Here is a 23,313-nt window from a genome sequence, read left to right on the forward strand (position 1 = left end):
GACTGAAACACCTTGGTCAGTAGACATAGTGAGTCAGGGCAAAATTTACTCACCTCACCAAGTCAGTCATACAGGAGCCAACCACCATCACATCAAAAGCCTCGTCAGTCATGATCTGATTAAGACACAAAACTGTGTTATTTCTACAGCAACAGCCCTCATTTCTGGACAAGAAATGTCTCTAAGATTATTCATTTAAATTACAATTTAATAACTAAGGAGATTATTGAATTCCTTAACATCTGTCCAGCCTTTCCAGTAAAACCTATTCAAAAACGAGGACAAATTCTAAAGCCTAGCTGACTCCTTGGGGGCATTTCAGGCAAAATATGTAAACTAGTTTCCTGAAGGCCTCCAAACAAAAATCAGTTGATATTATTTATCTCCCACATTATCATGAGCTTGACTGAAACAAGAAAGAAGGTAAAAAATAGAGCATTCATTGCTGGCTGAGTTGGACAGGTTCCAATCTAATTGCGGGTGGAGGAGGAGGGGTGGAGGTATTTCAATGCTACACCACGTGAATGCACCGCAGCCCAGTAAAGTCTATAATTAATTCAATCCTCGGCTTGTATCAGAGCTAATGCTAGTGTGCTAATCTCTTCAAATCTCTGCCGAGGCAGTGGAAGACTTGGAAAGCCTGGCCGCTGGCTGCAGGATGGCTCAATTCTCTCTCCCACATCTCGCAGTATATTGTCTTCAGCAGGCAGGCATGAAAAGCTAGCCTAGAACCCTCCACGTCTCCACTGCAGGAGAATATTATGAGAACTGCATTGTCAGACCACTTGAAACAGCAACGAGTTCCTTAAAGTTCTCTCTCTACTGTTAAATTTGAGGCTGAATGATCATACAGTAGCTGACTAACCTGAATAAGTGTTTGCAGACCCAAAGTAATGTTAAAGGTGTTTTACTCATACTACAGCTTAATAAATGGGTCCACTCAACCCCAAGGCAAAACAATATGTATGCATAATGAGTACACTGGGGAGTTGACAGACGTTTAAAGGACCTGGACAAAGCATACTCACAAAAGACAACATTCATGAATTCAAACAATTTAGTCCCAATGCAAATCAAAGTTGCACAAAGTTGATTTAACAGTTTAGACTGAGGCATAAGCAAAATCCAAAATATAACCTTACCTAAAACTTGTAAGATTACATATTTGCCTGTTTCTGGTTGGGTACTCAAGACTTAACTAGATAATGATTGTTATTACAATGATACAAACATTTATGTTTTTAAAAATGCATTTCAAATGTTTAGATAAAGACTATAATCATCAAAACACTTATTTTAGTCTCATCACACTCCCATTCCCCCAAACAAGCACACTCTCTGATTGGATAGGGCTCTATTCATATGCAGTTTCATACTGTCCTACATATTTAAGAATACTCAATGACAACTGCCGCTGAATGTTGAACTAATAAGACAATCTCTGTATGTCATTTAATAAATTGCACGAGCAATGGTTGGATAATAACCAACTAGGGGTAGGAGTCATAAAGTAACTCACAATAAGATACAATGTATGATGCCTACAATAACGATAGTATCACAACACAGCTAATCTGGGATAATCCATACATTGCAGAGTCATCTATCATACATCAAAATATGTGTCTAACTGAAGAACACAAGATGCCTTTAAAAAAGGTGCACATTCTATATTTATACACTGCATTGTGTCGGTCTCACAGAATCTGACATGAAATTAGATGAAACAATGTGTAAAAAAAAAAAAAAAGTGCGTAGAGTTTTATCGTATTGCTTCATTATCACACACACTGACTGCAACTTGTCTGTGTCCATGACCATGTGTGGCGTCATTCCAATGTAATACAGTCTATAGCTATACTGTAAGGATAAGGAACAATATGGCTCATTAGACTCTTTTCAATCTATGTAAATTAAAGGTTATACCACAAGGAGTTCTCAAGTTGTGACTCAAAACTTAGTCAAGGGGCACCGTTTAGCTCAGTTGGTAGAGAGGGCGTCCCATGTGCTGAGGCTCTGCAGCCTCAGCACATGGGATGCTCTGGGTCCCTTTGCTGCGTGTCACTCCCCCTCTCTCTCTCCCTGTTTCTGGACACCCTCTTCAGCTGTACTATCAATAAAGCCATAAAAAGGCCAAAAAAATACTTAAAAAAAAAAAAATTAAAATAAAAAAACTAAAAATTAAAAAACAAAAAAACAAAAAAAACAGTCAAAATGCCGGGGAATCTGTTTAGCGCACCTGAATAAAAAACATTTACATTTGGTGCCAGGGTATCAATAATCGTATCATCCCACCCCTATAAACGACTAAACATATTTTGCCATTGCCAGTTCAAGGTTCGTGATAATTCATTTGTCACAATACAATGCAGGATTGTAAAAGGAAATGCAGTTATTTACAAATGGATACTTCATTCTTAGTTCTTAGTTATTCTGAATCACCCCCATGACGGTGGAATTTCCCAGTTGTGAATCAGCCCTATTGCGATCGTGTGGAAACACCACTGGTCTTGCTGCACGTCCTGATATGTTTTCTGCGCATTTGTGTTTTTTTATTTCAGAATTAGATATGTGACATTTGTGCAAGACAAACACATATCAGGTGTCATTACACATAACAGCTTGAATGTTTTTCATTCTGTGAGGCGTTTGGATTTTTTTGTTTTTGAAGGGCTACAATAAATACAAAAAAACTCAAATTTATGCTGTCTGTTTGAGAGTACTGAGATAAAATTTCTTGGGTTAAATCAAAAACTTTTTCTATATAGATACAATGAAGGCAAATGTAACAATAGCAATACAGGTTTAAGGGAAAAAAATCATGCATGTAAGCAGAGATTACTCGTTGTAGAGACTCTTATGAATATACAAGTATATATTTGTTTATCTGTACAGCACAATTTTACACCCGTTGTACTTGTTGTTTATTGTGTTCTTTAATGTGTAGGCCTACCAAAGTACTATTGATAATCTACTGAATATCAGGGTCCCTATGTGAGGAGCGCCCAGATCCTATAATGAATAGTTGTGAATTTGGGGGCGTCTGTGCCCAAATCTTTCCAACTCTGGAGATAGATATTAGCAGCATTGTGGAATGATTCGCACTCAAGGAAACTCAGTGGAAATGTGACCCATCTTAAGTAGACGCACGTTTAAGTCAAATACAGTGTGCTGAGTCAAACTGATGTCGAGAAATGTGACACAATAATTACCTTAATTTCAAATTTGTTCTTGCAGAGTGGATAACTCAACATCTACTACAGACAACTGCCGGCCAAAGTACACGTTGACAGCCACCTAACATTATAGCTATTGCCTGACCCATTGTTTTCACTGAATCCTTGCATACGCATTTAGCGTTGCTTGGAATTTCTTTATGTATATTCATATTAACCAAAACACACTTTATGAGAAATATATCGCTCGGTTATCTGGCGCTTGGAATGAAAACACTTACTTTGTCATCAGGCATGCTTAGAGACAGCTAGGCGGGGCTATTAGAAGGACCCAAACAACATGTACCGGAAATTTTGAGAGCATGAAGTAAACATTGGCGTTAACGCTTAAATAATCTGACCTCCAGCGCATTCAGGTACTATAATTTACACCGCATGTTGTGTATAGATGGACAATATTAAACAGGTTATTTTCGAGCAAGCTAACCGTTCATATTGTAGCAATGTGACGGTCCATTCTCTGGTTAGCTTATATTGTTTAACGAAACCAAGCTTCCAGTAACTTACATCCTAAAAACGTAGCGTTTATATTATTTCCCTTGAATGTAACAACCAGCGTTAACGCTGGCCAAAGTGTAGGACATCAGTTTAGTACTGATTTGTGTTCCCTTTGCCAGTGTGTATTCAATGAAGTTTATAGTGAGTGAGAGGGGACAAGCAGTGTCATGGGTAAAGTATATCCCCGAGACAACTGTCGGCCCTTATATGATTTACTTATCATGTAACTTGTTCCAGGAATATGGGGTTGGTAAACACACTTTGTCAGTACACCCATTCTTCTCGTTAAAAATATATATGTTCACGAAAATACTTACCAGAAACCTAAAATCTCAGGAATCTCATTCTGACGTGCATAGCCCACAAATCTTCCGTGAGACCAGGAAATGACAGTTAGATTGACTGCGTCAGTTACGTGATGTGGCTCATGTCCCTTGAATCCTCACTGCAAATACGTGCTTTTACTGTGTTCACAATACTGTTGAATAATTAACGTTCAAGCATTTCCCTAAAGTGCTGCTGTGTCTCCACAAACTCCTCAGAGTGGATAAAATGAACAACATGTCCCCTGAGGTTGCACTGCACCGTATCTCTCCTGAGTTGCGGCCCCTGCTGTGCAGCGTCGTGCGGAACGGCCGTGTAGGACTCGACTCCACAAACTGTCTCCGTGTCACAGACCTCAAGACTGGGTGAGGAGTAACTGTGAGCCACGCGTTTCTTTTTGTTAATGTGACACATCGGGTCCATTCGGTCTCTCTTGCACTACAGTTATGCTGCATTCAAAATATATGAGAATTATGAGGGGGTGAATGTAGGGCAAACCCTGCAAACATGACATTATTTTTGCTTGGCTAAATATTTACTCATATATAAATATATATATATTTTCACATTCATAATGAGTCATGATTAGAATGTGACGAGTCAAAGCTGTAGTAGAGTTGTGAGTGGGCATAGTAGCTGGTTTGGGATATATTTTTCACTTCTTCAAATAAGAATTTGAAAGAGCTCTGTTAATGATGACCTTACTGTTTCTCAGTGTAAATGGGTTGGCTAATACTTTGGGTTATACACTGAAACTTAGCTTGGTATGCTTTCAGCACAGCACAACGTTCCAAAAGTCAGGGAAACTGCTAAATGTATAATTTAGGTTCTACAAAGTAATTTCAGCTCAATCATAACAGTACCTTGAAATGCAGCACATTTTTAAGATCAGAGATCCGATTTTACCTTGTATCTTATCACTAAAATGTTCCTTGGGAGTTATTGTTTACAGGTTTTTCATACCCGTACCTATGACTCAGTATTAGAGAGATTTTCCAATGTATATTTTCTACAAGAACATCTGAGATGCTGTCATTTAACCTATCACACATACAGTATATGATGTTAATTGAATAGATCTGTCATGACAGCTTTGTTACACTTTGTTCTTGTTATGAGATTTTCAGTGGACTTAAAATTTTGGCACTTTGTACTCAACAATTTAATATTTTAGCACTTTATACTTACAAACAATTGTTTGCGCAGTTGATCTTGGGACCTGTAACTGTTTCCAAGCTGAAATTCCAAGTGACCAAGTGACATCCCGACTTGTTCAAGTCAGTAATGCATTTTTTCAGATCTAAGCTCCTTAGCTCCCACTCCAAGTCCTATTAAAATGGACCCAGAAAAGTCAACAGTCATTATCAGTCGTAAGTGCACTCAGTTAAGAGGCTATGCCAAAATACAAATCTGATTCACAAAACTTTCTACATGACTAAAATTGGTCATTCAATTTTCTGTTCTGACTGACCAATTTTGGTCATTTGGTTCTACTCATTCCATCACAGAAAAATGAGAGTTGTAGAAATCATTGGAACTCAAGGCTGCCATTATATACATGTTCTTAACAAGTGTATGTAAGCTTTTGACCACGACTCTGTGTCATATGTTGTTCGTTGGGAAATTATTAATTCAAGTAAAATGTAATCTATGTGTTGTCTACATCTTTTATGATACCACCACTGCTGGGTGCTGAAGATTGAACATTTTAAAGTCATGCACATGTTGACATTAATGACAAAACAATACTCTTTGCGGGACATTAAGTGATTTCTGATTCTGCTTCTGATTCTGAGATACCAGGTATTTTAAATGATTATTTTAGCAAAAATCATCATGTGATAGATAAATATAAAATTTCAATAAGGTGTGATTGAATTACACAAATATGTAATGTGAACTGGGTCACTTAACATGCTACAATGTAAATGGAGTTACCATCAATTTATGTATTTATTTGTTTTTGTTTCTAAACATAGCTGGATTTGTAGGTTAAGTGTCAGAGAAAAAATCCCTAACCTAAATCTTTTTATGAAGTTCAGTCTTGACAGTTGACAGTCTTGAAAAAGTTGGAAACATTAACATGTTTGGGTTGATACATTTAGCCTTCAAGAAGATCCTTATTATTCTTGGAAATGTGAATACAGCATTAGAGCAGAGACGTAACAGGCAATGAGCATTTGAGCAGACAGGCAGCTGGATGTCCCATGGGTACTTTGAGCAGTCCCAGCTTCGAGACCATATGCAGGCATTTTGAGTTCTGGCAGCTTTGTGAGGGGACCTTTTACTTAGAACAGAACGATAACTGTAGTGTTAGTACAACTCTGACAGTGACCTGTTTTCATGGTTTACTGGATGAGTCTTTCCTGCAATGAGTATTTGATTATTTGATGAGTTTTCAAAGATCAATTTAACTGCCCTTCTTTTAAAATGTTTTAAAATGTCCAAATTCCATAAAATGGGAATATTTCTGGTTTATATTATCATCCGTGACAGTATACTGAATATCTTTGGATTATATACAAAACAAGACAGTTGTGGACGTCACTTGGCCTTGTTTAACATTTTTCACCATTTACCGACATTATAGGGACCAAACAGCTCATTGATTAATTAATAAAATATTTGACAGACTAATTGATAGTGCAACTGATAGTTTGTTGCAGCTGTAAATATTGTCATCATGTCAAATTTGCCTTTTTTTCCCACATTAAATAATTTTGAAGGTGTACTGAGGTAAATACAGATTACAGGGTTAGACCTCAGCAAAGATATGTAGTTATATGTATTTTTGTATAATGTGGTTAAATTAACCGTGGACATATTTTTGTGTTATGTGTTATATGTATTCTGTTGTATACATCACATCGTTTGTGGTTTTTATTAACTCCCATGTTCAGATGCACATCTCTGACCCCTGGTCCCTGCTGTGATCGCTTTAAACTTCACATCCCCTATGCTGGAGAAACCCTGAAATGTAAGTAAATTAGTCATTTTCCAAATAATCACACCAGTCTGATGTTGGCTGAATAGATAGCAACCAATATTTAGTCTGGTGTTTTATCTAGCTTTGATGTGTTGTTGTTATTTTTGGCTTTTTGGAAAATCTCAGGAGAGAAAATATCAGCAAAGATTGCTTTGCCTTATTAAGTCACAAAGTAGTACTAGTCATAGTAGGACCAGGGGTCAGCTAAGGCTGCTCACAGTCTTAATAATATCAGGCATGCCTGTTAATCTTTATGTGTTGATGTATTCTTAGCAAATTAACTAGATGTGGAGACATGCTGATTGATCAATTTAGTTATTTTCTTTATGCATTTGTTTGTTCCCCCATGCTCTGACAGCTTTTGAATTTGCAGGTTGGCTCGTGCTCAGGTTAATTGATTCATTGTCTAGCAGTGAGTTTTATAAAAAGAAACATCCGTGTCAGTGCTGAATTCATTTGATTCTTCAGTTAAACCTTGATTAGTGTCACAAGATCCACTTCTGTCTCGCTCTCGGCTGGTTTGAAAATGAGAAGTGGTTTCAGGTCATCACCAGCTGAAGTCACCAACTCCAGTGGGTGTTTGAAATCAAAATATTATTCAACACACTTCTTAAAGAAATTTAACCAGAACTGTACAGAACTAGAAGTGAAAAGAAATACTCTGACAAGAACCTAATTTGAGTACAAAGAGGTTTGTCATGAAAATACCATGTAAACATTCTTCATCACTGAAACAAAATGCCTAATTAACTAACGTTACGATAGGATCGTTTATAACTACAGTTAATAAGCAGTAAGACCAAAAGCACCCACAGGAATTCCTAAAGTACAAAAACAAGATGAATATTTTCCTATTATGGTGCTCTGTAATCATTGAAATTATACCAGTAAACATGTTGTAGTTTGTCCCGTGGAACTTTTACTGGAAGGGTCTCTCATTTCTGAATTAAGTCGCCACATCAAAGACTTTCCCTTATGACCATGCCTCCTATAGTGCCCAATTGGCAACATCACCAAATGCTGAGTGATTGTAATCATTGTTTAGAATGATTTCAACTTAGTGTTACTGGAATTATGGTGACTCACACGACTCATGTCAGGCCTGTCTTTGCACACGTCCTAAGTAGATGATATCAGTCTCACCATCTCAGTTTAGTCTCAGTTCAAGGCATGAATGTGTCAAACAGGTCTAGCTGATTAGCACAAAATAATGATTTGTAAAACAGCTTGCTAAAATACATATCTGTCTGGATAAATGCACCCAGTAGGCAATGCAGTCCAGATCTGTAAGCGTGATTGGTGAAACAGGTTTTTTTTTATGGCTGATGAGTTACTGAGGAGTTCTTTGAACTGATACCTGCTCATGTCACAGGGTTTCCAAAAGAACAAGGAGGTCTGTGAATGTGCAGCAGTCAATAATAAACATCTGCTGTTAGGGTACAATATTCCATGCTACCTTGATCAAGGGTATGTTGATAAAAATGTGTTTTTCTGACCGTAAAGATTGGTGCAAATGTGGCCCTGCTTGGGGAATACCAACCTATGTCTAGTTAAAGGAAGTAGAATTTGCTTAGTTTGCAAAATTTGATAAAAACCTGTCTAGGCAGCAATGGTTGTGACCTCTGTTAGGACGTTGAAGCTCGACTTGAAGAATATGTATGTCAAGTGTAAGAATATGCAATTAGTTCTGCAACCAACAATTATTTTCCATTATTGATAAATCATTAATCAGTTACCCTCTGAAATGACAAAAAATAAGCAAGTGACTTTTTCAAATTACTTCACAATCATGGTGAATTTTCATTATTGGGCTAATTGTTAATTGAGATAATCATGAATATCCTCACATGAGTGAACTCATTTAAGCTGTCTAGTTCTTGCTGACATACAGTCCTATATTGATTTCTTTATTTAATTTGAATTGTCATGACTGAGGGCATGGCTTGCACGTTATATGCCCCAAAAAGTTGAAGTTAAATCAAATGCGTGTAAATAATTTTATCCCCCAATCAGCCTGAGTGATTAATTGACTGATCGTGGCAGCTGTTTATACAACACAGTTGTGGAATCACATGTCAGAATTTAAAAGTGTTTGTGACTATCTGGGTGAGAGCAGGATGAAATTTCCGACCATTCTAAAAAGTTTAAAAAACTTCTATTTCTGACTATTTTTGACCACACTTTGCCTTAAGGTAAATGCTGATGTTTCTGCAGATAACTTGATTTACCCGGAGTAAAGTCAGCGCTACTTTTCTGTGGACTTGGGTTTTTTCATAGATAAAGAGCTATCTAATCAAAATCTACCCCATTTTTACTCATAAGTTGATATAAAACCACTCTGTACACTATATCTGTTGTAGTTTAGGGAGAAGTCTTTAATTCATGGAGACATGAGATCTGTAACCCCTCCCACAAAAGAACAGGCCACTGGCACGCGACATCTCTGCAGCTGTTGTACTAGTTGCTGCACCTCCCTGTGCTTTAGCCCGAGGAAGAAGGCTTATTTAATAAAGGTTGCAGGGCCGCAGGTTGGTGTCTGCCAGTCTATGGACCTGCCTACTGATAGCGTGCAAAAGCATGGCACACTCTGCACGCAGCTTAGCCCCATTAATGCAGGCCCGGCCTCATTCCACTCTACAGCAGTGGCTGGTACTGCTAAACAACAATTTGTCGCCTTTGTTTTTGTTTACATGTTGCACCCATACAACCTTGCTAAAATGTCCAGCTGAAATATAGTAAGACTTTGAGAAAACACGCTCTGCAGTGACTGGACTACACTTTTGCGTGAGGTTATCATACAAAGCAGCGTATTAAAGCCTATGCTGTAACCTGTAAACACTTCCAAGACCTCGATGTCCCTCTAAAACCATGCCAGTACATCTCTGACAGACTTCCAGTGGTTTGTAATAGATTTACTGCACATCCTGTCTTCTCCTTGGTTGACTCTTCTCCAGTGGAAAAATACTTCCATATGTTTAAGTTGGAACGGCAAAAAAAGCAGAACAGAACAGTCTTGCAGCAGACAAATAGAATTGTGTAACACAATAATCAGAACATTGTGAGCCAGCCTGGGCAACGTGATACATGTTCATGTTTCAGTCCGTAGTTTTCTTTTCAGTCTTGTCTAAATGCACTATGCATTTTTTCATTATAGCTAAATTTGTTATACTCCTTTCCTAATCTTGATTTTAGAACTGCTTGTTTTCAATATTAAAAATACCTATGAAATTATATTTACAAGTCAGACCTGTTTGACGGTATTTGAGTGGCTTCAGTGGTAAATGTCAAGTTTGCTCGTTACCATAGGTACTTAAATTAAGAAACCCAGAGCTCAACAGCTGCATATCATGCGGTTGTTAAGGCAGCTGTTTTTAACAGCTGGCTTAACAAGCCATTGCATGTCAGATTCAAGACTTATTTGTTTAAGATCCTGTCAGACTGTTCCTTTTGCAGTTTCCCTCATTTCAGCACTGTTGTAAAACACAAGCACTATCAGAAAGATTGACACACTACCATAGAGAAAATCACAATTTGGAAAAAAAATAAAATCTTTTTTCAGAACTCTTTCTGTGCACTTGTTATGACAGAGGGATTTTTACAGAGATGAAAATGTGTTCTTATGAGATGAAAGGTGATCCCTTGATACATTATCATTTTATAGTGCACAGTGAAACCCAAGCAAGTCACATTTTGAATTCATGTTGTCTAAATTAGTGTGCTAAGTCATCAATCAGGTAATCAGGTTTCCTTCCTTTCTCATAGGGGATATCATATTCAATGCACGGTATCCAGAATTGCCACCGGATTTTATTTTTGGAGAAGATGTCGAGTTTCTTCCTGAGCCCTCAGAACTACCAGTGAGTAACTCCGCTCATGTTATAATCATTACATTTCTGTTGTTTCTGCAACACTTTAAAATGCAGATTTATTACATTAAAAATGTATTGCAGAGTAAATATACGCTTTGTTTTCTTATTCTGCTGCACAAAAAATATGTTCCAAATGTTTTTTTTTGTTCTTTACCACTTTTTAAAGCCATGTCTTTGTATTCATTCCCCATATCGCATGGTTCTTATGTGGTCCTAAATGTCAGACAGATGTCTCAGATGCTGATCACAACTTCACTGATCCTAGTAGCCAGAGGGAGTTCAAGCAGTGCCACAATCAGTCTTTGTAAAAGCAAACTAACAGTCTGCTGCCACCATGGGTGTGTGATGTTGGATAGCTGGATATGTTGCAATACTTGACAGTTGTATTTCATTATACCATAAAATCTGTTTTGACTTACTGGTTATCTGCAGATCAGGTAATCTCTGTGAAGCCATGATTCACTAGCAAGCTAACCTAAACAGGACGAAGGGGCTGCACTAGTTTCTGTAGATCATGTATGCTAACAACCCTGTAGGAAAGACATTATAGATTAGCCAGCACTCAGATGATTGGCATTAACAGCAGTAGATTCAAGAGATTATGAGGTTAGTGGTAATGCTAGGCTTGCAGAAAATGTACCAGGTGGGTAAACGCATGACATTTATTCTGTCTTAGCCTTTATGATTAGAACTTTGATTTGTTTCCAAAGAGCTTGTGTCCAGTTTTAAAGTATATTTTAACTTTAATCAGAAAATGATGATATAAGAGTATATAGACTGTCAGTAATTGTGTGTCTTGTATGAGAGGGCTTATTGCATAAGCGCTGTCTAGTTTCAAAGAGGTGTGGTTTTAATGGTTGTATATTAATGCAAGCTGCCGCATCTGAAAAAGTTGTTACAACATGATCATACAGTTAAATCCAGATAATCTGCAGGCATCATTTAACCACACCTATTTTTTTTGTCCTGAGCAATTATTTGAATGGTTGATCCTTCATTTTTTCTTACAGAAGAAGATAAGAATGCTCAGTGCATACTTTATACTATATTTTCCAAATAGGTTTCCAAAACCCTCATTTGTTTTTGTATGCTCCTCCTTGTCAGAAACCCAGGTTCCTCTAAAAACGGGACACTCCCTTTTTCAAGACACAAGAATGTAGCACAAACATGGCAACAGCAAAAGAGTCATTTCTGCCTTTTCAAGAAAGTTGTATTCACTTCATTTCACAGGACACACAAGCCTATCTACCAGCCTGATTTGTTCAGCTTCACCAAACATAGGATACCCTACTTCCTGAACATTGATGTTGAACATTGTGGCTGCCCAATCTGTACTGGAAACACAAGCACTTCTATGCATGGGTGAATGGTCTCGGCTTTGTTAGGGTTGGGATCACTCATTATCCAGGTGTTGGCCCCTCTCCTATGCACATGCATAGAAGGAATCGTGTAGTCAGATTAGGGCTGGGACGACGTGTCGACATAATCGATGACATAAATTTGCCGACATGAATAATTTGCGTCAACACGTCATCCCAAACAGGAAGTGGTAGTACCTGCAGAGGCTGAGAATAGCCCCTCTCACACAGAGACGCTGAATTAACGCCGCAGCAAGGGTTCGTTAATTCTCCGCCGTTGGTCATTCACACAGAGCGAAGCACCGCTGGAATAAAGACGAACCGCAATGTAATTCACACAGAAAGCTGCGCTGCCGCTCCTAAAGAGACGTGACAGTACAAGTCATGATGATGACGTCGGGGTGTTTCCCAGGTGTCCCCCCATCAATCTTAACCCGCGGACCATTTATAATGTGTAGTGATTGAGAACCCGGCCCCCTAAACATCCTGGAAGATGAAAGAGTTACGTTTTTTCGTGCTAAATTACATTATTACATAATCGCCATTAGTAAACAGGTCGCTGCGTGACTCTGTCACTTGCGGGGACGGAGGCTGTTTTCTGGGGGAAAGTTCACCGAAGTCTCGGTCGGGAGGGCTGACCATTGCGGTGATTTCTATCAACACAACCACTTGAGTAAGTTAAAGGTTTTTGCCGGTGACGGACGCTGTTTTTCAGGCAGAAATGTGATGAAGAGTTGGTAGGACAGGCGGGAGGACAGACGCTGCTCTGCCTACAACTGCGGTATGTTTTTTCCTCATATAAGTTACCAACGACAGTTACAGTTACTACGTTACTTTTGTTTGGTCATGTAACGTTAAATTAATTGTTAGATTATTTTTTCGATTAGTCGACTAATCGCTAGATTAATCATTTGAAAAATAATCGTTTGGGACAGCTCTAAGTCAGACACAGACTGGGTAAACAACATAAATAAGGATGTTCAGAATCATTATGGATACATGTAGTTCCTCAAAAGACTTTTGGGTATTGCCAGTATCAGGCCAAACATTCTCGTTCGACTTAGTTTCATCTTAATCAATTCAATAAATTACCTTGTTCAACTTTGTAAAATAAGTGAATGTCTGTTGGCTGACAGTACAGTGTCGGCTAGAGACATTATCGGCCTTGATAGGGATCAGCACTATATGGAGTACTTCCTTGTTGTGTTGTTAAGCTACCATGCAGTTATCCAGTGCTATTTTTGAGGTAGCCTAGCATGGAGAAGCTAAATTCCCCTGCTTGTGTCAGAGTCTGGGAGAAGAGAGGGGAGTATTGCTCACCGTCTCACAAATCCAGCTGTGCACATAAGGGGAAGTACCTCTGCTGAGCCAGTGCTTGGCAGCCCATGGCTTGTTTATTTTTCTCACTTATATTCTTGCTGTGTTTTGCTGTTCATGCTTTCATAATCCTCCTTCGTCTGTCTGTCAGACTGAGATCACCCTCTCCTACTCCCTCCTTTATCCTGTACATATTCAGTAAGTACAACCCCCTGAAACTCTTTAAAAGACTGAATTCCCAGCAGTTCCTTAGATTTCCCCCATTTCCCCTGGGGAATTTTTATTCTCAGCTGTGTGAATTAAGAGAGAATCCTCTTAAATGGACCTGGACCAAAGCTTTTGTTTACTTGTACAACAGATAGTTAAAGGAACAAATGACCTATTTGTTTAACAAGATTAGAAGTTTGTACTGATTAATGAAAAATAAAATATTGTTTGTTAATGATAATTCAATTTACCTTGACAGATAGAATCCTTGAGGAGTGCAGTTCACTTTTGTCCTTCAGTAGCGATATGTTTCTAGCCTTTGTTTTCCACAGGGGGTAAACATTAGGCTAATTTTAGGTCCTCTCTCAGTGGTTGGTTGAATTCTTGATGTCTCAGCAACACATTGCTCTTGTTTACAGCCGACCAAGGGTATCATTAGCTTCTCTGTTTAGCCTTATGTTTTTCCCTGCTGTCACCAGGCCCTGAGTAGTTAGTTATCCATATTTCTGTTTAGAGAGAGAAATGTATCGCTGTTGCAAAAGAAAAAAAGAAAAAATATTAATAAATTGCATCTAATACCCATATTCTTAACATGTGGATATTACTTTGTAGTACTCACTGGTTGTACTGTTCTCATCCTATCTTTTTTTTTGTATTTCGTATTTAACATAAAATTGTGGCTCCAAACACTGCTTGCATGTCATCTTTTCATAAGGTATAGCCACTCAAACATGAAATATTAAAGCAGCAATAATGAAGAAATCCTCAATCTTTAGTGATTATAAGGAAAAGTCCTTTTTAACATTTAAACCACAATGCATGAGTAATGAAAGAGACTTTAATACTACTGCTGATGATGAGAGGCCACATGTCCCACAAATAAACCTTTTATGGCAGAACAGTTCCATGAGCCATGGAATATGAGCAAAGTCTGCCACAAATTGTATTGAGGTTCATTGTTGCTAGGGTGCAGGGGTTCATTGTCAAGTGCAAATGTAGGCTAAATGGCATCCAGGCTGTTGCTAATTGGCCACCAGAGCAGTTCCCCACCTCAGAGTGCTTTGATTCACATACTGTAAGGCTTTTTTAATCTGGTCATTCATGTTAAGTGTCATACTAGCTTCATGAATCTAATTTTGGGTTGTGGGCTGTGGACTGTCATCTGCTGGTAATGGGTCCATTTTGGGCTGAGTGGGAGACATTGTTCCTTTTAACATGGAAATAAATCTAAGATTGACCAGTGATTGCCCCCTTAACTTTAATCATCACTTTACCACTCTGACACATTTATAACAGACTAACCTGAAGCTTTCATTGATCCAATTGGTAGTTAAAAGTCAGCTTATCAGAGATGACTTCATTGTGGTGAACATGTACAGACTGTAGTTATTATTAATTTTTTTTCTCAAATATGTTTATTGAGCTTTTTACATGTTAACATATAAAACAGCAACAACTCTCAGTACAACATCGGTCTAGACAGTCTATACACATTTACATTTCACATGCACCCGACCAGTACAATGAATAGGAAACAGCCCGTCTTACCGCCCCTCCCTGTAAATAAAAACAAAAACAAACAAACAAAAAATAGGTAAGATACTTAAAAAGAATAACACAAATAAACAAATAAATAAATAAAAAATACACCCCAGATTGTAGTTCTGACATTTTCAAAATGACCAGGTTGTAAGTACAGTGTTATGAGCAAGACATGGTAAAAGGGCCAAAGGCTAGACAAGGACAACAGTTCATAAACTGTCCAAAATGTCCATAAACTGTCCCACTGAAGAGTGAAGCAGACATGTCAGGTACTCAAGGAGAGAATATTCCATAACTATCTTTTGCCAGTTTGATTTAGTTGGGGGTTTGTCAATTATCCAGGACAGAAAGATGTTCTTCCTTGCTGCATATGTGAGGATATTAAACAGTCTGGTAGAGTTAGCATCCCCAATAGGATCTTGACTGGGGTAACCCAGGATTAAAGAAAGAGGGTCCATGTGCAACACAATACCAAATATATTTTCCAGATCTTGCAAAACATCCATCCAGTATGCTTGAATTTTAGAACAAGACCAAATACAATGAGTATAGGTGCCCACTGAGATTTTACATTTTAAACATGCAGGTGAGAGTTGAGAGTTCATTTTATGTCTTTTGTTAGGAGAGATTTGTAAACGGTGCACAATCTTAGTTAAAATTTTAAATGATATAAAACATGTAATGTTGGTTTTACCATGGGAACAGAACTGTTGTAAACCCAAATCAACGTGGTGGGTGACTGAAAGGGACTGCTATGCTGACCTACTCTACTGGCCTAGTGTACAATAGCATGTATACAGTATGTGTACTACATGGTTGCGAGTTAATATGGTATTACAGTTAAAACAATTTGCCTTGAGAAGTAGTTGGATTTTTGAGAGCACGCATATGCAATGTGGCCAAATGCAAAGACGCTGAACAAATCAGCATCCCATAAGGAACTACTGACAAGCAGCTACAGCAAGGTCTTAGGTGTGACAACAGCAGGAGAAAAGACTGTTCGATTGAAAACAAAAACGCTGACTCCTCAAGAAGTTAGCATAGCTGCTTCAGCATCAGTTATGTCAGAACATTGGTTTATTTTATTGAAAGATTAGAAGACACAGTGCTAAAGGCTTTTCTCAGTGAGAAGCATATGTGCTCTTTTCTCAACTGGATTTGGTAAGAGTCTGATTTACAGTACCAACTGGCTCCTCTGTTGATGGTGCTTTTCAACTGTTGATCTGGCTGGTTGAAGTTAGCCTGTGATAGACGGTGATAGACAAATGGTTTGTCCTATCATCTGCCAAGTATTTTTTGATTGCGCCCTTTTCCGAACAGTTTCTACATCTTTCTAGATGGTTCTGTCTAATAAGTCATCTGGCGCGTCAGGTTATAAAACAATACCAGTCTGATACAACAGCCCTTCAACAAAGGGAGGGATATGCCAAATAAACCAATTCGTACAAAGTGTCTTGACTTCATCTCAGAGCAAAATTAATTTTTCATTTTTTTTTACCTTTATCATTTGGTTGCACAAAAGAACACAAGGTCATGGTTCTAACAGAAAAGATATTGATCAAATTATGTATACAGTGTACTGTATTAAAGAAAGGCTGCACTTTGTAGTCGGGTGGTGTACTGTTTGGTCTAATGCTGTACAAAACAAAGTAACAATACATATTAACACAATTAACTTCTCAATGTTTCTATTGGCCAGCTTTGTTTTTGACATCCGCTCTTTAAAACTGTTCGAAACTATTTTAGACTTAAAAGCTGAAATCAGTTTACCGTACACACGGATGCAAGTTTATATAACTCTTAATATTTAGGACATAAACTACCTTTATGACGTTATTATGTTCAGTTTTTGTTGCACATTTTTTTTTAATTCAAAGGAATGTTCTATTGGGAGGCTTTAGATGAAATTGATTGTATTAAATTAAACAGAGGAATGTTTCTTATAGTTTGTCCACCCAGTCTATTAATGAGAGTTAGGTTTTATCACCAATTTTATCACAAATTTCTCACCCAAACTTTTAAATTTCACAAGAACTATTTCTAGAGTCTTTCCACCATGGTGACAACACACCCTTTTCCAGTCAGTTTAACAGGCTAATAACAGTTAAGACTGTGTTCTACTATGCCTGGGTGGAGGAGCAAGAGCCCAATGCAGAGGAGTTTGGAAAGACGCGTGTTCGCCAAACATAGTGATTGGAATTCAGCAGTGTAGGGCTACTCATTAGCTGCTGAAAAAAATAACCAGAAAGGAGGAAATGACAAACACACAGGCAGGAAATGAGGGAGGGAAGGTGGAGAGCAGTACTACCTAAATCGCTTACGTAAAACATGTACTCTTGCATAATGTGGTTCTTTTTTCTTCCCTAATTCAGTAACTGACCTCAGAAAGGAGTTTAAGTTCAACTTAACTTTTTATACACACATTTGCATGAAATACTTTGATATTAAATGCTGTAAACTCTGTATTTTTGGTTATGATGGTACATTTGTTTTGATGTTATAGTCATTTTGTGATTGTGATGTACTGTTCTGTAATCATAGATTGTCTCCCATCCTCTACCTTCCGTGATTTGTCTAAGACACTTGCCGTACACATACATAAATGCTCAGGGAATAAAAGGTATTGCAATTGTAAAACAATATGAGAAATCATAAAACTCTTAGAATGAAAAACTAAAGATTTCAGTTGCATCATCCCCTAGTTATCTGCTGCCATGTTGTATTTTTAGTAAATACAAGGAATGAACATTGAACAGTAGGTGTCATTAAACAGACTCCCTACTACGTAACCTTTTACAGTGTGTCATTGCCTTTGACACTTTATTTCTACAGACATAAATGTAGTCAACATTGGCAAAAGAACAAACAACTATCTTCTACCATGAGAAAGGGGTAAGCATGCAGCACATAACAGTTCTCTCTAATTGCACCTCTCTTTTTGCTCACCTAATACTACAATTTGTCTGCCCCTCTGTCCTCTTCTTTGTGCATGATGTATCATTTGTCTGGTCTGGACTTGTCCAGTGATGCGTTCAGGCAGTACACATTCTAGGATTTCCCCACTGTTTTGCATTTTTATCAGTATGTGTGCCTATGTGCCCAAGACCTGGAGTTAGTCTCGATGGCCTCTCTAGATACAACATCAACATGTTTGCAACACTTATCTTTCCTGCAGTATTATGCTGTGTGGTATGGGCAAGCTCTGTCTAGTTCCACTGGAAATTCCAAAAATGGTCCTTGTTTCATTGTGTGGAATTTATAGTGTTTAGCTTTGTTCCCCAACCTGGGCAGCCATTAATTAGCATGATTTTTTTTGCTTTGGGCCACTTAACTGAGCAGGTAGTAGGTTTATCATAAGAAGAGAAAACATTTTAAAAAATTCACTAATGGAAAGAATCATTAAGTGACATTCTAGTATGTATTATTTACTCAATATATGTTCATTTTTGACAAACCTTTCAATAAAGTCCTGCTTGGCAGAAAGAACAACAAATACAGATATACTATCTGAAAAGCCCATATTTAAATTAACTTAACTTAGTCTTGCTTCGCAAAAAGAGGCAATTTGGAATGTGATAAACTCACCAGTGTACTTCTGGTATCTCCCCCTTTTTAATTTAGTGCAAGGCATTGTGTGAAATTCAACAGTACTGATAGGGTGTCATGTTAAATTTTGAGTGTAGAAAAATATATCCCACTAACAAGTACTAAAACTATTAGTCTCAATGTTGAACTGGGCATTTTCCCCCATGAATATGGCCAAAGTAGATCACGGTTTACAACCGAAAATGTGTACTAATAAGGCACTGAAAATAGTCCCCATTGGTCATTTGTCAGGAAAGGGGGTTGGGACGCAGGCGCGGACCCAGGGGTGTCTAAAAGTTACCCCGGAGGGATAACCACAAAATCGCCAAAGCGATAGATGGGAAAGGGGGAAAAAAAAACAACAAAACTGTTTGGAGCCACTGCAGGCTTCCCCAAGGAAACAAAGCGCTAAAAAGCTTAACTAAACCACCGCTGCCAAGCAGCTGACCCAAAAACCAAAATTGTCCGGGAGACCCAGAAAACACAAAGCTACTGAGAACAAATGCACACAAATGACTGAGTTTGTGAAACCCCAGGGAGAACCTCTCACTACCTCTGAAGGTGAGCTAATGAGTCAGCACAGAACACTGGAGACTCAGGGTATATGAAGGCTCCCCACACCTGAGCCTAATCAAAGTCAATCAGAGCCACATGCCTGGTTGCAGTGAGTGATACTCTCGACACTCTCACAGGACCCCCCCTCTAAGGGACGGCACCTGACATTCCAACAGGGCCAGCAGGCAAAATCTCAAATGATGGCTGGGTCCAAAATGTCCCTAGCTGGGACCCAGGTGCGCTCCTCTGGACCGCATCCCTCCAAGTCCACAATGTACTGAACCCCACGTCCTACACGACGACTGTTCAATATCCGCCAAACCGTGTACACTGGTTGACCCCCAACCAATCTGGATGGAGGCGGAGGCCTCCCTGGAGGTGCCAGTGGACTGGAGCAGACTGGCTTGAGGCGGGAAACATGAAGCGAGGGGTGAACCCTCATGGACCGGGGGAGCAGGAGGCGAAAAGTGACGGGGTTAATCCTTCGAATGATCTTGAAGGGACCAACGAATCGTGGCGCCAATTTGCGAGACTCCACCTGCAGTGGGAGATCTCTTGTGGGAGTGGGAGAGCCACACCCTCTGACCAACCCGATAGTTTGGGGCTGGACGGCAGTGTTGGTCTGCGTAGTGCTTCTGCCGTGCCACAGCATGTTGAAGAGACACACGAACGCGCCTCCAGGTAGCACGACACCGCTAGATGAAATGAGCAGCAGAAGGCACCCCAACATCTCTCTCCTGTTCTGGGAACAATGGCGGCTGCTATCCATTCTGACACTCAAAGGGAGAGAAACCCGTGGATGCATTCTGTAACGTGTTATAAGTGTACTCGGCCCACACCAGTTGTTCGCTCCATGTGGTAGGGTTGGAGGAGACCAGGCAATGAAGTGTTCTCTCGAGTGTCTGATTGGTGCGTTCAGTCTGACTGTTGGTCTCAGGGTGAAACCCTGACGAAAGGCTAGCTGAAGCACCCACAAGGGAACAAAATGCCCTCCAGAAGCGGGAAGCAAACTGAGGACCTTGGTCAGATGCAATGTCTTGGGGGAGGCCGTGGTAGCAAAAGACATGCTTGACTACGAGTCGGGCGGTCTCTAGGGCAGAAGGAAGTTTAGGGAGAGGGATGAAAACCGATCTACAACCACCATAATGACAGTGAGCCCTTTAGATGAAGGTAGTCCTGTAATAAAATCCAGAGCCACATGAGACCAAGGGCGATTTGGGATAGGTAGAGACTGAAGCTGACCAGCAGGGGACTGTGGTGACGTCTTGTTTCGGGCACAAATAGTGCAAGCCGCCACAAACTCGCTCACGTCTCTCCCCATCCGGGGCCACCAGAATCTCCACTTGAGAAAGCCAAGGGTGCGACGAACGCCAGGGTGATTTGTGAGGCGCGAGGTGTGACCCCACTGAAGCACTTGTGAGCGCACCCCTGCCGGAACATACCGACAGCCAGGGGGCCCCCCTCCTGGGTCTGGTTCCTGCTGCTGAGCCCCCTGAACCACCGTGTCAATCTCCCAAGTGAGTGGGGCAAGAATACGAGAGAGGGGTACAATGGGCTCTGGGGAACTGTTGCTACCTGAACCCTCAAATCGGCGAGAGAGGGCATCTGGCTTCAGATTCTTCGAACCTGGACAGGTATGAGAGGTTGAAATCAAACCTGTTAAAAAACAGGGCCCAGCGAGCTTGGCGAGGATTTAAGCGTTTGGCCTGCTGGATATAGGCCAGGTTCTTATCGTCTGTCCAGACCTGAAACAGATTTTTAGAACCCTCAAGCCAATGGCGCCATTCTTCCAAAGCCAACTTCACGGCAAGCAGCTCCTTGTTACCCACATCATCATTTATCTCGGCTGGTAGCAGACGCCGAGAGAAGAATGCGCACGGATGGAGCTTTTGGTCCTTTGGAGAACATTGGGACAAAACTGCCCCAACTCCCACATCAGAGGCATCAACCTCAACAACAAAACGGTATTGAGGGGTCTGGGTAAGTCAGGACTGGTGCGATGGTAAATCTTCTCTTGAGCTCTGTAAACGCCTTCTCAGCCTCTTGGGGCCAATGGAATCGTGATTGAGGGGCCTTTACCAGTGCTGAAATAGGGGGCAGCAATCGAACTGAGGCCCCTAATGAAGCGTCTGTAAAAATTTGCGAACCCTTTGCGGCCACTCCTGCACTGCTTTGACCTTGCTCTGGTCCATTCTGACACTGCCCTGTGCCACAATGTACCCCAGGAACTTCACTGTGGAGGCATGGAAGACACATTTTTCCGCCTTAACAAAGAGTTGGTGCTCCAACAACATCTGGAGAACCCTCTTAACATGAGAGACGTGCTCCAGATAGGATTTAGAAAAAATCAGGATGTCATCCAGATACACGTAGACAAAATGTTCAAGCATATCCCTGAGAACATCATTAACAAAAGCCTGATATGAAAAACTGCGGGGGCATTTGAAAGTCCAAAGGGCATGACTAGATATTCATAGTGCCCCCATGGAGTGTTGAAAGCTGTTTTCCATTCGCCTCCCTCAAAATCGCCAAAGCGATAGATGGGAAAGGGGGAAAACAACCCAACAAAACTGTTAGGAGCCACTGCTGGCTTCCCCAAGGAAACAAAGCGTTAAAAAGCTTAACTAAACCACCGCTGCCAAGCAGCCGACCCAAAAACCAAAATTGTCCGGGAGACCCAGAAAACACAAAGCTACTGACAACAAACGCACACAAAGTACTGAGTTTGTGAAACCCCAGGGAGAACCTCTCACTACCTCTGAAGGTGAGATAATGAGTCAGGACAGAGCACTGGAGACTCAGGGTATATGAAGGCTCCCCACACCTGGGCCTAATCAAAGTCAATCAGAGCCACACATCACATGGTTGCAGTGAGTGATACTCTCGCCACTCTCACAGGGCCGAAAGATTGAGTGCCCTCACAGTCATTATTTACCTATATACTTTGATGTTAGGGTTAGATCCGTGTAATTATGAGTCTAATAAGAGTCAAGGACTGGAGTGGAGACATCAGCCACTGTCCCTTCATCTAAAGTTCAAAAGTCCAATTGACAAGCATGCAAGTTTTTCTGCCCATGGAACTGAAATTTCCCCTCGCTGGTTTCTATGTGTGCTTGTTTTTAGACCACTTATACACTGCCCGGCCAAACAAAAGGTCAGACACTCAAATATTTCGTTGGACTAAGCTTATGCAATGTCACAACATTGATTTTAGTCCAGAATTGCATTAATTTTTTGCCAAGATCTTGTATTAATTATGGGAGAGTCGGCTGCTGCATAAAATCTTCTCCAACACACCCCAAAGATTCCCAATAAGGATAGAGTCTGGAATCTGTTGTGTCCAATCAATGTGTGAAAAATGTGTCATGCTCCCTCTTTCACAATTTAAACCCAATGAATCGTGCCATTGTCATCTCGGAATATGCCATCAGGGAAGAATAAATCCATTGATGGAAAAACCTAGTCACTCAGTATAATCAGGTAGTCACCTGACCTTATTTTTGGGGCACATAACATTTCTGAACCTAGACCTGACCAACTGAACCAACCCTAGATCATAACACTGCCCCCACAGGCTTGTATAGTAGGCAGTAGTCACTGGGCATGATGGATGCATCAATTCATCCGCCTCTTGTCTTACTCTGATGCATCCTATCACTCTGGAACAGGGTAAATCTGGACTAACAAGACCATAAGACCTTTTCAATTGCTCCAGAATCCAATCTTTATGCTCCCTAGCAAATTGAAGCCTTTTTTTTCCGATTAGCCTCACCAATGAGTGGTTTCCTTAAGGCTACACAGCCGTTTAGCCCCAGTCCCTTGAGTTCTTTTCACAT

At 40.0% G+C, this 23,313-nt stretch overlaps 2 protein-coding genes across 4 annotated transcripts in view; one reads left to right on the forward strand and one right to left on the reverse strand.

The window, feature by feature from the left end:
* The window catches only part of rbks (ribokinase), a 72,523-nt gene extending 58,426 nt beyond the window's left edge, over positions 1 to 14,097 (reverse strand). The window contains exons 1-2 of one of the 3 annotated variants that reach the window (XM_030443416.1): positions 14,047 to 14,097; positions 54 to 115 (exon numbers count right to left, since the gene is read on the reverse strand). In XM_030443416.1, coding sequence (XP_030299276.1) covers positions 54 to 112 — 59 coding nt within the window. In that variant the 5' untranslated portion in view covers positions 113 to 115; positions 14,047 to 14,097. Of the gene's footprint in view, positions 1 to 53; positions 116 to 3,212; positions 3,483 to 4,051; positions 4,280 to 14,046 lie in introns of those variants that run through there. The other 2 variants (XM_030443415.1, XM_030443413.1) reach the window with 2 other exon arrangements.
* Positions 3,469 to 23,313, forward strand: part of babam2 (BRISC and BRCA1 A complex member 2) — a 94,666-nt gene continuing 74,821 nt past the window's right edge. The window contains exons 1-4 of the mRNA XM_030443412.1: positions 3,469 to 3,592; positions 4,277 to 4,423; positions 6,959 to 7,035; positions 10,807 to 10,901. Of these exons, the coding sequence (XP_030299272.1) occupies positions 4,287 to 4,423; positions 6,959 to 7,035; positions 10,807 to 10,901 (309 nt within the window). The 5' untranslated portion in view covers positions 3,469 to 3,592; positions 4,277 to 4,286. The remainder of the gene's footprint in view (positions 3,593 to 4,276; positions 4,424 to 6,958; positions 7,036 to 10,806; positions 10,902 to 23,313) is intronic.

Source organism: Sparus aurata, chromosome 16 (genome assembly GCF_900880675.1).
Source record: "Sparus aurata chromosome 16, fSpaAur1.1, whole genome shotgun sequence".
NCBI lineage: Eukaryota > Metazoa > Chordata > Actinopteri > Spariformes > Sparidae > Sparus > Sparus aurata.